The sequence below is a fragment of the Geospiza fortis genome, unplaced genomic scaffold (genome assembly GCF_000277835.1).
Source record: "Geospiza fortis unplaced genomic scaffold, GeoFor_1.0 scaffold112, whole genome shotgun sequence".
NCBI classification, from domain to species: Eukaryota; Metazoa; Chordata; class Aves; order Passeriformes; family Thraupidae; genus Geospiza; species Geospiza fortis.
Window position 1 is genome coordinate 28,510,897 of NW_005054298.1, and position 14,719 is coordinate 28,525,615.

Here is a 14,719-nt window from a genome sequence, read left to right on the forward strand (position 1 = left end):
TCCCCGCTTCAGTGGCCTGGCTCAACACATTCCACTCTTATCTCTCCTCACAGGAATTAGGGAAGTGCTACTGGAGCATCCTCCCTCCAAACCAGCAATAAAACCACTCACCTGTCTTTGGGGAAAGGATTCACTTTGCACGCTTCCAGCAGAAACTTAACAACATCCACGTGTCCTACAGGAGAAGCAGCTTTGTGAGTGCCTGTAACTTCTATATATCCATTTATGTACAGACAAAAGCAGGTATGCACAGAGACAGCAAGGATGTGCTAAAGCACACAGACAGACAGACAGACAGCAAATGCAGTGTGAGGAGACAGTACCTTCTGCAGCTGCCACATGCAGGGCTGTCCGTGAGTCATAGTCTCTCTGCTCCATGTCCATTCCTGACAGAGCAAACCTTCAAAACAAAATAAAATACAATAAAAGTGATTGCAGGGGCAAGTCTTAGGTAACTTAAAGCACATTACAAAACCAGCATGGCAGGACACTGCCCTGCCACAAGAGGATGCAAGCAGCACCACGAGCATTTCCTTGATGATAATGAAAGGGGCTTTGGCTTTGAAAACCAGCTTAGTGACTTAAATTCCCTTCTGTTCTTTAGTTGTCATAAATAAAAATAAAACATCTTTGCAGAAAACATAACAGTCAACATGCCTGATTTAAAATCCTACATGGACAAGCTAAGCCACACAAGGCAAAGTAAATTTATACCAGGTGAGAAAGTCCCAGGAAGTCTCCCAAGTCTGAAAATCCTGAGCAGCATTAAGGGACTGGGGGGGTTCTTGCTTCACACTATGATTCCCTGAGACAGCAGGGTTAAACTATACACCATATATTTTTCCACTCACTAATTATATTTAGATATATTCTAGCCAAATTAATGCTTATTTAGTCTACTATCATTATTACCTCAAATTTTGCCAGATTCTCCTCCATATTTCCAGAGCAAAGCTAGATGTCCTAACCTGTCCAATACCAATGTGCATTTTCCAATCTGAATTTTTGGGGCACTTTCAGAATTGAATATTAAAGCAGGCAAGAGTACAGACAGGATTTTCTGCCATTGCTACAAAAGAATGGCTAAAGAAATTGTTTTACTGTGATATAAAGAAATGGAACACAGTGGGGTTCAGGATAGTGTGAGGGTACCTTTTTGATAGTTAGATTTGGGTCTTTTGGTTAGCTTTTGGGTGAACATGTTCAATCTCTTGCTCATGCAGCTCAGTGTCCCCAGTCCGGACACAATGCATGTGTAGGTTCCTAATTAAACAACAGCAGGAGCCAAACAAGCAGCATTCCTATTCCCAAATTGCTATCCCCAAACCCCCACTGGTTTTTACCTCCGGAGTGCAGACACGTCCCCTGTGTAGGCAGCAAACAGCAGATTTATCACAGACTTCACCTACAAAGAGAGATTAAGTTCCAGTTTACTGATCTTCTTCCCTCTAAAAGAAAACCCAGTGGGGCCAGTTGGTCCAGTGCTCATGAACTTGTGAATTGTATCCGCCCCTTGCCTGACCACACTCTGCAGCACAGCCTGCTTTGCTACCAGTACTGCAAGGTCTGTCTTTCCAAGGCTGAAGTCCTTAAGGACAGTAAAAGAACTAAAACCAATTAATTTCTGCTCTGTTGTGGTAAAAAATATGAGCCTTGCTCTGTGGGCAAACTGTGCTTCTCTCTTCAGTTGCCCAAATGACACCAAGTATTGAATTGCACAGACAGCATCACTCTGCACAGTTGATAAAACCATTAACTCCTCAAAAGGCAAATTCAGCCTGGAAAAGTAGGATTATTTTTGCTATTAACTGCAAAGATTCGTAATGCCAGGAGAAATCTATGTCAGCAGACATAAATTTATTTAAATGTTACCCTTTTTTCTATGTATTACAGATTATCCTTGCATACATCCAACGTACACACTTTTGCTCAAATAAAACATTTTAAGCAGTTCTGTTACGTAACAAGCAAAGTTTCCAGGCAGATAAAGTTGGATCTTTTTAGATAAATATGGGCTTAAAGCACGACACAGGTAAAGTCTCTGCTAAGCAGTGCTTTTTCTCAGCTGTAATAATTATTCTAGTAAGAAATGATACTGTCAGGGTACACCAACCTTGTCCCATGCATATTTTTAATACATCCCAGCTATAACAACTCTGCAGGTTTTAACAAGAGCCAAAATTGACACGCTAGATGGTTTTAAGTATCCACACCAGCTTCTTTCATAAACTGACATAGCCACTTCTAGGCACCATTTCACAGTAATTTCCAGTGAACTTTCTAAATGCTGCTTTGCTCTTTGAGTCTATGAAGGTCTGTCGCTGCCACCAGCCAAGTAACAGAGAGAAAACGGGGAACTGATGCTGCACTGACCTTCTACACCAAGGAGGAGAAACAAACAAAATGAGAAATCCCCACCCACAAGGCAAGTCTCCCACACATTTCTGCAAGAACACTGGCATATTTTCACAGGGCCACAGAGCAGCCAACATCTGTGCCTCTTCTAAACCAAAACCGTGGAGTTGCTTGTTGTTTTGTAAATATGCACTGAGGCAAAGAGAGACCCAAGGGGAAGGAGGCACAAAGGCCAGCATGGAAATCCAAAGGGGACACAGAGCCACCCTCAGTGCAGCACCCACAAAGCCCTGCAGCTCCTTTGCAGTTTGCACTATAGGGGCTGTAGGATGCAGATCTGTAGGATTCCCTCCCTTCTCAGGGCTGGGCTGTCCCTAAACCTGACTGGTTCCCTGCTCAGGCTCCCTCAGCTCTGACCCCACACCACCTTCAGCTGCAGCAAACCTGACATCTCACCCCACACCCACCTCTCCAGCCTTACACAGGTCTGGCATGGAGTGATTCCACTCCCCCCACAAAGATCTCTTTGTTCAGAGTTTCTGCCACAAGCCAAAACAGTGACCAAGACTCCCAGGCAGGTCAGTGGGGCCCTGCTCGGGAGGCAGATCCAGCCACTCCAGCAGAGCCCTCCCACCCCATGGCAGCTCCACGCCAGGGCTCAGCCCCTCGGGAGCACCCAGGGCTGGGCTCTGCCCATGCAGGGTCACGGACGGACACACGGACTTGCATCAGCCAGGCCAGCCCAGGGCAGCAGCCACCCTCTCTGGGCTTTCCACAGGGAGCACCACAGCCAGCCTGAAATGCCAAACCGTGTCACAGAGACAGCAGCTGAGTGCAGGTGTGAAGGGGAATTCAGCTGGGCAATCTCTGCGTTTCATCGAGATGAGTCAGGCGCTCGAAGCCGCTGGGGCCCGCAGGCAGAGCCGGCTGGCTGCACTCCCATGGCTCAGGTCCTACAGGCGATGAATACTCTCCCTTTTCAGGGGCTGGGATGGGCAAAGGACACACTGTCTTACACAAAAACCATTTCAGAGGTAACTGACCATTTTGGCTGGGCTGCTTGATGTTTCTGGGAAATGCAAATATATATTAAAGTAATAAAATAAAAATAGCGCGCAGTCCTTGCTTCAAAAAACAACTTTCCGAGTGCAGGCAGAACCCAGAATGCTGGATTCAGCTGAACATTTTGCTAAACAGTGATTTTTGTTTTCTATAAAGACATGACAAAATATAATTTGGAGATTCCTGAGGCTTTGTAACACAATCACCTTAGATTACATCTCTCAGCAGTCTGGGACAGGTCAAAGCTGCTCCTTCCTTAAGATAAAGTAAAATCAAAGGTTACTTTACTTCAAAACTGAACTTCTTGATAGATCAAAACAAAAACAAGTACAAGTCCGGACAAAAAGATCTCTGCTTGTTTACCTCAAAAGGAAATTTGTTCTGTGTCCAATATTAAAAGTAATGGGATACAAAAGCAGGAGAAACACAACAAATTCAGCGGGACAATTATTAGCAGAGTAATTATCCAAAGCTGGTCAAAGGTGAACTCAAACTAAAATAAGCCAAGTGTGGCCATCATAGCCGAAAAAATCCTTTTGGGGCAACTCCCTCCTGCTTCTAGAGAGACTTCAATGATTTTATGGGAGAATTAGAGGATTTGCTACCAACAAAACACATCTTGACCCCATAACTGCACCCTACTGTAGCAGCAGCATAGACCAGGCCAAAAAATTAACAAACTTCATAAGGTATCAAAAGAAACTGCTAGGAAGGCAGCCATAAAAAAAAGAAGTAGTTTTACTGAGTTCACGTAAAAAGTGAATTCAATAAAATTTAGGAATCTGCAAATACATTTTGAACTCAAAGTAAGAATATACCATCTCCACAAGCATCTCATGGGTCTTCCTCAGCTTTGAAGAGAATATTAATCTAAGCAATGTAGATACTACATCATGATGTAAGAGGCTGTCATTTACAGCGAGAAAAACTTTCCTAAGTGAACAGCACTTGCTGCCGTAAGCTTTGTATCTGTGCAGAATCTCACTTAGGCTGCCACAAAGTCAAGTTCAAATTCTCTACCCAAAACTCACAGTACTAGTTTGAAATAACAGGTTCATTGCAAAAAAAAAAGCAAAAAGCAAAAGGCAAAAGAAATTCTGAAGTGGCAGCAGCAAGCATACGATTCTGGGGAGAAAAAAAAGTGAACATGACAGATGAGCTCTATCCATTCAAACTAAGTAGGGCACAAGGCAACTAATTTAAGTGGTGAGAAACTCACTGGCAGAGTCTCTAAACAAGTGGTTCATGAACATTCAGTGTTGGTGTTTTGATAACTGCCCTGGTGAACACAAGCCTCCCTAATGTTTAGAAACACAAAGTTTGTTTTTCACAACCTTTTCCTACTGCATGTACTTCCCTAACAGTGAAAATGCAAGAGAAGGAGAAGGGATGGAGTCCCTTTGCTTTACATGAGCTGGATGGATCTGACGCTGCCATACAGCTGCAGAGCAGGATCAAACCCAGAGCAGAAACTGCTGCACCTTTTGTGAAACAAGAGGGAAAACCTGCATGCACTGAAGCAGAGGGACCTGGCAGCTCTCCTCTCACCACACCAACAGCACAGAGCACTGCTCACCCAGCTACAATGAGACCCTCTCTGTACAGCACTCTTTCCTCAGCACTGGGTATAATCCTCGTCATCCAGGCAGTGAAACCAGCAAGGAAAGGTTCCTCACAAACACTCATGTCACTCAATGGTAGAAATCAGAAACACAGTTTCACAGTCAGGTTAGCAGGTGTTAGAGGTCTTGGACTCAGCTGGACAAAGCTATGAAGGATCCAAGTCCTGCTTCACATCAGAGGTGGCCAAATGACCAGTGTCTCCAGAGGTACCTCTCCAATTAATGGCTCTGTGAGTCTGGGTCAGCATGTGAGCAGCTTAAGAAAAATCAAGACTGTTGTTGCTCAAGAACTGCACTGAGGTCAAATTAAAGCAAGGAAAGAGCCAGATTTGAGAGCAGCAGGAAGTCACAGAGCTGCAGCAGATACTTCAGACAAACAGGGGGGACGAAAAGGCAAAAAATGAAAGAGCAAAAACACCATTCCAAAACACCAAATGGACAAACTGAGTGAGCCACAAAGCCAGTTACAAACTCAGCGTCAAAGTGACCCCTAGTCCAAAGCTTTCCCATGGCAGTTATTTTGCACACCTCCTGAGCCTGGTTATGGTGACAGTTTCAGAGAAGCCTCCCTCAAGCAGCAGTGCTGACGTGAGCGGATGCACGGGGACAGAGGAACTGCAGAGGGGAGCACGTGGCCCAGCACACAGCAGGAGCATGGCTGTGCCCCCCTTCTCTGCAAGCACAAAGCACTTGGGCATGACAGGAGAGCTTCACGGTTGGTTTCCAATTTCTCAGTTCTCAGTTTTCAATTTCCAACTGCAAAAATTAAATTTTAAATAAAAAAAGTTTAACTTAAGTATTAATATGCCGAAGTTTCTTATTGCAAGTGAAATTTCAAAAATATCTAACTGATCTGAAAGGCTTGGCAGGAATGTAGGAATTGCCTTGGTGCAGTATTTGTTACAAAACAGTCTTTCCTACCTGAGCTGCACACCCAAATCCAGACTTATTTAAACAATGTCACGATGGCTAACAGCAAATGCCCACACAAGCCTGAGATACAATCACTCCTCTCTTAACAGAGACCAGTGTTGAGGATTTTTTTAACTGAAGACAAGGGTGTCTACCACTGCCTGGCTCTAATGCCATCCACAGAAGACCCCTCTGCAAACACCTCAGAGCCAGCACCCTGACACTGTTAGTGGCACTAAGATGGGAAACTGAGGCCCAGAGATGGAAATGAACTGCTACAGTCTCGTGCTGAAGGGAGAGTGGCCTGACACCTTCTGCCCACTGCCTTCATCATTAATGCAGAGCACCCAGAGCTCGAGCAGGAGCCGAGCCCAAGCAGCTGAGCACACTGTGCTCCGTCCCTGCCCACGTGTCCCTGTCACCACAGGGCTCTGTCCTGCTCTGCCATGGCTGCAATGCCTCCAGCACGGCAGGGACAGCCTCTGCCCCGCACTGCACTTGGGTCAGGAGAGAAAAGCCAACAGCTGTGCATGTACACAAAGCAAATCCTTCAGGAAAAATTAATTTAGCTCAAAGCTGGATTAATTCCATGAGAAGCTCTTAGCTAAAAAGGTCAGTGAATCTGGATTTTAATTTCCTACCGTGTCCTGCTTCCTGAGAACGCTCCGCCCTCTATAATTTCTTTGAAAATGTTACAGAATTAACATTCTGAACAAAAAGTATTGCTTCCAACTTTATGTTTCTCCAGGTGGCTCAGCAATATAGTTAAGCTCTATGGTTTATAGTAGGGCTGCTCAAGGCAAGACAAACAAGGATAAATAAATAACTCCCCTAAACTTTCCAACGCCCTTTCCATGATAGGGATAACACCACAGGTTAGCCTTCTTCCAATGTCCTTTCCATGATATTTAGGGATAACACCACAGGTTAGCCTTCTGAAGAGATGTTCAAAATATTGCGAAAAAAAGGTTTGAATGCATATTTTGTTCCCAGGAACTTTGCTGTATCTGAACTTTGCTGTGCACCAGACCAAGTGTGCTGACAGGAAACTTTCAAATACAACAAGAGGAGTTAGAAAGAGAGCAGAGCTAGTTGAGAGAACACGTGCACCACACTCTTAAAAAGAGAGAGCAGAGCTAGTTGAGAGAACACATGCACCATGCTCTTCTCTCACATCCCATTTTTTGTGCTTAAAATGGGACACAACGCTTCCTCTCAGGGAACCCTGCCCTTCTGGCCAACTGGCTTGAAGAACAGTTATAAACACTCCCCTGCATGGTACAGAGGCACAGAGATAAACTGGGATTTAAATTTCTGCACCTAATGACACATGGCTGTCACACCAACCCCAGGGCCTGACGCACTGGGACCTCAAAATGGGTCCCAGGTAAGCAGGGCTCTGGGTTATGTCCCCCCAGGCTGCTGATGCCAGCCCCAGGAGAGCTGCACAGCAACTGGAATGCACTCCTGCAGCTCTTCACCAGGGAATCACAGAGTAATGAGGTTGGAAGAGACCTCTCAATCATTGAGTCCAACCTATGCCCCAACATCTCAACTAGACTATAGCACCAAGCGCCGTGTCCAATCTTTTTTTAAACACATCCAGAGATGGTGATTCTACCACGTCCCTGGGAAGAGCATTCCAGTACTTTATTATTCTTTTGGTGAAAATTTTTACCCTAATATCCAACCAGCCCAGCCCTGTCTGGAAGTGTCCCTGAGGCACACTTCTCCATGCCAGTAACCCCCACAGCACTGAGCACAGCTAATCTGCACCTGGGACAGCCTGGCTGCCTCCCTGGGCCACCTGCACCGAGGGTGACATAGCACAGCCCCACAAGGAAAATCCATCAGGTGGCATTCCCAAACTGCACATCCCAGCAGCACGCTGCTCCCTCAGGCCAGGAGGCTCTGCTGTCCCACACTGAGGCCACCCACCCTGCCTGGCAGGGGACACAGGAGCCCTGCACACTCCTGCTCTCCATCCATTGTTCCCAGCACATGGCCCAGCTAATCCGGCTCAGCGCCGCATTAGCTCAAAGGCAGAAAATAGACTGATAAGCTGCCCAAGGTGAGCACCCGCCCAGGGAACTGGGATTAATGCTCCACAGAGGGACTCTGCCTATCCCCATCCTCTGCAACAGCCAGGGACTGACAAGGAAGGCAGGAGCAAGGAGTTTACATGAGACACGAGTGATTAAAGTAATAAAAGCTCCAAAGTCAACAAGAATTCACTTTCACAGTAGCACTGTTCAGCTGCTTTTCCTAAAGCTGATCCCCTGATGAGGGTCACCACCAAAAGGCAATCCCTCCTCCTGCTCTTTGGACGAACTGCCAATTTTGGGATGCTTATTTTATCAATGGAAAACAATCCCTGAAAGCCAAGATGCCAATATAAACTCTGAAACAGCAGTGCTGACCTACAGATACCACGAAAAGCAAACCTAGAGCACAAAGCAAACTATTTAGTCATCCAGTTTTTACACACTGAACTTGTAACTCACCTATGCTGGAGCACAGCCTTTACATGGCTTTTTCCGGGTATGGAGGGTTTCAAAATAAAGTTAAAACAAACAGAATAAAACTCCCCCTCAAACCTGCACAGAATGAATTTTGGTGTTTCAACTTTGAAACTAGAATGCAAGTAGTCCCTAAAAGGACAAAAATAAACCAGGGATGGATCTGAGAGTAGAACACAGGTATCTATATGCTCAGACATTAGACAGGATCACTTATTTTACAAATAGGCCAGTTTTGCATTTACATTTAATTTTCAATAACCTGGAATCTACTCTCCAGTGTCCATATACAAGGCTATTGTTGGGGAAAAAATCCAGGTCAGAAAGAGTTGTCCTTTAAAATACCATCGTTCAACATGAAGCTAAGTTGTACTTCATAGGGGAAGAAATCTCAAAGCCTGTTTTTGTAATTGAACTTCTGCTTTGTTTCTCATGAAATAAAGTGGAACTTGTTACCTAAGGGTAAGTATAGCACATATTTTACAGAGCCAAAACTAAGACTGAACTATAGACAACTACCCAACCAACCTCTAAGCCCTCCAAGCCCAGGCAAGCATCATTTCCATTTCACGTGCCCCGTCTGCCCCACTCCAGGGCCAGCTGCCTGCCAGGACACAACTTCCAGACCAAAGTGCCATGTTTTAGTCCCTACATGAATCCCAGAATAATTCAGGTGCCTACCCAGGGGAGGACTGGCTCTGAAGTGGTCTCAGAGCTTGCTAGTGAGGTTGTGTCCACGACTATTTTTAGGGATGGACAGTTCTTGAAGGCACCCAAAGCACCCTCTGGATTAAACCTCAACATTACCTTATTCTACAGAAAATTCCACAAAACCAGGCAATTTCTCTAAATAACTTCCTGAAGCACACAAAAGTGAGGCTTTCAGTAAGAGATCAAATGATCCCATGGAGCTCTACAGCAACCCAACACCGAGTACCTCTGACAGAGCCTCCTGCCCTGACTTCAAACAAACACAAGGGTCTTAAGAAGTTATAAATCTAGAATTCTCTGGGAGAGCCTTTGTTCCCACTGCACTATAAATAATTAGAAGATGTGTGAATAAATTAATGCATATCCCTTCACACATTAAAATATTGATACATTTGAAAATATGTTAATTTTCAAATGTATCGACATTTTAATGTGTGACGAGGTTAATTCTATAAAACTTGCATTTTTTTCTTGACAACTTCCACCACCTCTTTAGGCTATTTTCTGCACTACTGATCCTTGTTTCCTCGTGTAATGTGACGAAAGTGCAAAACTAACTTTAGAATCTGCTCTGCCATATTTTAAAACTGACACAGGAAACAAGATTTTGTCAGGTTTTTTCCCCAGTTCCTTTTCTAACCCTTTGAGACTATCCTTTCTTTTCCTCTAGATGGTGCAAGGTCCTCCCTGTTCACAGCTGGGGACAGAGGACAATGATCCCCAGCTCCTTCAGTTCTACCAGCCGTGGGTGCAGTGTTTATTTTTGGACTCCAAGCTGCCACAAGTGACTTTCAAAGCTGCTACCACAGAGTTTATTTCTGGAGTCTCCCTGGTGGAATTAACTTGAAATGCCGTTTGCACAGCAATTATCCATGCAGTTTGTGCTGTTGATATCAAACTAACAGACTAACAAAACACTTATTTATTCCTCACTCCAGTTTCCAGCAGCCCTGCTCAAACACAACCCGTGCATGTACTGAAATACTGAAAGCTGCTTCTCCCATGAGTGATGTCTAGACTGCAGGCACACAAGAGGCTGTATTTTCATGTATCCAAACACAAAGCAGCTCTAAACCAACTGTACTGCTAGCACTGCAAAACCCTCAGGCAAGCCAGCACACTGGTTAGTTATTACTTTTATTTAAAGCTAGGCAAAATCCCAGTACCTATTTAAATATCTTCTTACAATTCAACTACTCACATTGTTTCAAATCCTAGCTGGTAGAACTGACAATAAAAACTAGCTGGTAGAACACAGACAATATAAAATTTTCAATGGTCCTAAAAGTGTCTGTTTAAAACCCAAAAACAGAGCAGGGAGTTTTGACTAGGTTCAGGTCATGAACATTGAAACAAGCCTGTACCAGTAGCTCAGTCTTGGAGCTTGTCACAGAAGCTGTGCATGCAGCTGAATGTAAGAAATAATTAAACCAAATATATACACACCCAAGGTTTGTCTTGACACCAGGACCCTTTCTTCAACCTAAGAACAAGTGTCAGTTTGCTTTACTGGCAAACAGATGGGCTAAGGCCACTAAAGGAGAAGTGCAGCTTTCCTGGAGGGAAGGCTGACCAGAGGTGGTTTGTTCCCCTCTTCCATCTGCTGGCATCAAATGGATTTCCATCATTCATAGCTCCCTCTGATTCAAGCCTTTTTGAGATAAGTACTGGATTATGCCACCCAAAACTGCAAGTAAGTAGACTACTGAAACCACATGTTACAGTAAACTGCACTTCTTCATCCATCTCTGCCTAAAGCCCTTTTTTTATCAAAATACTTTAAATTAATGGAGGTATTCAAAAGCATCTAAAAAGTTGTATTTACTAAAAATGAGCACAATACCATAAGAGTTTGTCTTTTTTTCTTCTCTGTTACTGTACTAGTTTGCATCAAATTTTAAAAGCTTAAGGACACAGGAAACAGTAACAGTGAGCAGAAGGTGCTTTTCCTCCAGTCACATTTGGAGCCATGAAAGACAGAATTCATCTCTTCCAGCACCAACCTCGTGCTCATTAAGATGACCATCAAGTGGACACAAATTTCTGGAAGTAGTTTGTAACACCTGTATTCCTCAAAATATCATCTCTCGAACTGTGAATTCACCCTAAACACTATCAGGCAGGAGGTGCAAGTTCTTCCAACTGTCCAAAAATATTCTTTGACTCATATAGAATAAAGAGTCACAGATAGGACTGAGCTCAGTTCTACCATTAATTCAGCCAGTGCATGCCCAGACATTATTACAGTTAATTATTCTAATTTTAAAATGAGATTTAGAATCCTGCAAATGAAATTTGAAATCATCTATGTTTCCAATATAGTTTGTGATTCCATAGGTATAGGCTGCTTCATGCTAGGTTTGGTTTTACTCAAGTGCCTGAAATACAGAACAGCCCTGGATGATGACAAGCCATGGAAGCAGAAACCTTGTTTCATGGCAACACACACTGGGAATCTGTAATGCCTTGTTATTTACAGTTCTGACTATTGATTAATTCTGAAGTATTAGTAAACTGATGCTGTTTAAATTACAGATAAGACTATTTAATCATGATGAATTAAGAGTTAAGTAATTAAACAAAATGTTTACTAGAATAAGTGAAACATCAACTTACCTTCTGCAACTGAGATTCCTTCACAAAGACCATGCCCATCTACTCCACTCCTGAGATGTGCAAACCCCACAGGGTGAGACAAGCTGGAACATTGACCAGCCATGTTCCTGAACTGCCCCACTCCCACCTCTGCCTCCCCTGATGGAGGCAGAAGAAACAACCATTCACTAATCCTCACTCCAGAACCTGATCGCCAGAGGTGGAGGGTGGGTCACACAAAAGGAAGTGTAGTTGGATCCTTGCACACAAGCCTCTCCCCCAGGAATCAAGGCACACCAACTCAATTTTACTAGAAAATATTACATAGTATCATAAGAATGTCCAGGGCGTGTGGATGGAGCAGTTCCTCCTTTCCAGTGCCATCATCAGGAGCAGGACAGCAGGAAATGTTGTGAGAAGCAGACTGGGTTTGTATTTCCCCTTTCCAGCAGATAAAACCAATACTAATGATGAACTGGGTTCAAGGGGTACAAAGAAAAAAAAAACCCACAGAAATCAGAGCCATTGACTCCATCAGTATTAGATTACAGGATCCCAGGAACAGATGCTTCTTTAGTTGGAAAACACTTCCAGGAAAAAAAAGCCTGATATGAAGCGTCAAGAAGTACTAGGATGGACCCAGCCAACACTGCTGTCACAGATACCCCTGAACAACAGATCATCCTAAATTTTTCAACACAGGAGGCCTTACAGTACCTAATACTGAAGCTTCAGCAGTGCTCAGATGACAATGCTGTGGCTGGAGAGCTTCCCTGCCCCTTCCCATGTGTGCCTGGACAAACAGCTGAGCCTGGCAGAAGAGGAGCTGATCTAAAGAGCTACTCACTAACAATTTCTTGTTATGTCTTATCCTTTGCTTAATATCCACGTTGGTATGGGTATATCCACCCCATCCCTTTATTTTGGGGATGATTCTGTTGATTTCAGAAGGTACAAATACTGGGAAGAAGAGAGAAAATCGAGCACCAAAGCTGCCTTCACTAGATTACAGTGAGCATGGCCATGCTTGTCTCCACCTGCTGTTTCCAACTTCTTCTGGTACCAATGAATTAAGACACCTTTGGCTTTTGGAAACAACAGAATTAAGCACATCACTGGAAAGACACCCAAAATATCAAGTGAGGATTGAATCATCCTTCACTAGATTTAAGAGCTAAATTGGCTGATTCCACTTTGTTTGGTTTTTTTAAGAAGATTTTTCATGGACTTTCATAAACTCAATATATTGTGCCAGCAAGAGAAGTTCTTGAACACCTAAAGAAAACCAAATTAGAATAGCAGTAGTGAATAATAATGGATCAGGCAGTTCCACAGAGCTGTAAATTAACAAGAGGGAGTCATAGAAAAATCTGGCCTGGCTCCTGTCCTGGATGACCCGAAGTGTTACTGCTGCATTGTTGGCCATGAACAGTATGACAAAGGAATGGTAGGTCGATTAATCCTTTCAACAAAAAGTTTACTAGATCAAGTGAAAGAGCTAAAGTATGAAGACTTCCACCCTTTAAGATGAAGACCAAATTTTCATTTCTAGGCGGGATGCATTTGCCATCAGCAGCTTGGATGGAAATACTTCAGTGATGACACCAATGTCCAAAGCATCCAATTTTTGTTAAAAAACGACCCTTTTAAAGAGTTTAACTTTCTCCACACTGTGAAACATTTTCAGCATTTCTCATCAGCAATAAAACATTTTGCCATCAAACAATGATGGCTGGAAGTTAAGAAATAGTAAAACAATTCTTGCAGTCAACTATCACAGAAATGTTATACCTACTTTGGTAGCTCTTTTTCAGCCTTTTCAAAGACTAAACCTCAGCTAACAGTCCTGCAACAAAGAGCATAGGGAATATACAGAGAAACCTTAAAAAGGGGAATGAATGCTAAGCCATGGATCCTGGATGCAGGGCAAAATAACAAGAGCCTTTGAAGTAATGGATATAGACATCACTAACAGGGCAAGATTTAGGACCAAAGGACTGGGATCAACGCTGTCACATGAATCCAGTGGAATGCTGATGGGTGTTTTAGCGACAGAGCTGTGTTAAGCACACAGGACAAAAGGATGTCTGCCTTTTCAAGGACCTATTGACACCATTGATACTCACACAACAGAGCAGAGTGGGGCAATGCTCCTGCTTCCCAGACTGTAGGCACTTCACAATTTGTGGATGACAGTTTACTCCTAAATACAGGGTTTGGAACTGGAATTATAGCCAAAAGAAAGGACTTTGCTCTAGAAGGATGCAGGGCACCTGCACTACCAACAGACTGACTCCACCCTACAGGCTGAAAGCAGCATGGGGAAATCTTACCAGATTCTTGCACTCTACTCTTGCTGAGAATGTTCTTTCTAAATACTAGGATCAAGTTTCTCTAAAACTTCTTATTTTTAAGGCTTGTATTCCATACCTTGTATTGAAAGGTATGTTTTCCTCGTATTGGGAATATTTATTAGCTTAAAAAAAAATCTTTTGCCTCCCTGCTTTTATCTTTAAACACTGCAAACAGTCATATTACTCCCCAGCAGCCTTGGTATATGGAATAAAATATACTCAGCTGTTTTAGCCTGCTTTTCTAAATTCTCAATCATAATTGTTAATCCTGCTCTGCAATGGGATTTTTTAAAACATGTTTAATCAAAACACTTAATTCTCAGATCAAGATTACATTTTAATTATTTGGTTTGCAATAATTACAGGCTGGAGAATTTTAAGAGAGAGGTCCTTTAAAAGAAGTGTGAAATGTACTTTCCATTCAGAAAGTAAAAGCTACACATATAACCAAAAGCAGGTCTGTGAGTCCAAAAAACCCCTGATTATTGCATGAGTAATTCCTGAACAAACAATAAAGTTGCCTGCCTCAAGGAAAAAGCTGGGCTAGTGAATGACATCAACAGGAAATCAGTAACATTATCTCTTCCGA

General features: G+C 43.3%; 1 protein-coding gene across 1 annotated transcript in view; it reads right to left on the reverse strand.

The window, feature by feature from the left end:
- Nucleotides 1-14,719, reverse strand: part of GLS (glutaminase) — a 50,684-nt gene that overhangs the window by 2,297 nt on the left and 33,668 nt on the right. The window contains exons 14-16 of the mRNA XM_005415972.3: nucleotides 1,344-1,405; nucleotides 324-400; nucleotides 112-175 (exon numbers count right to left, since the gene is read on the reverse strand). Of these exons, the coding sequence (XP_005416029.2) occupies nucleotides 112-175; nucleotides 324-400; nucleotides 1,344-1,405 (203 nt within the window). The remainder of the gene's footprint in view (nucleotides 1-111; nucleotides 176-323; nucleotides 401-1,343; nucleotides 1,406-14,719) is intronic.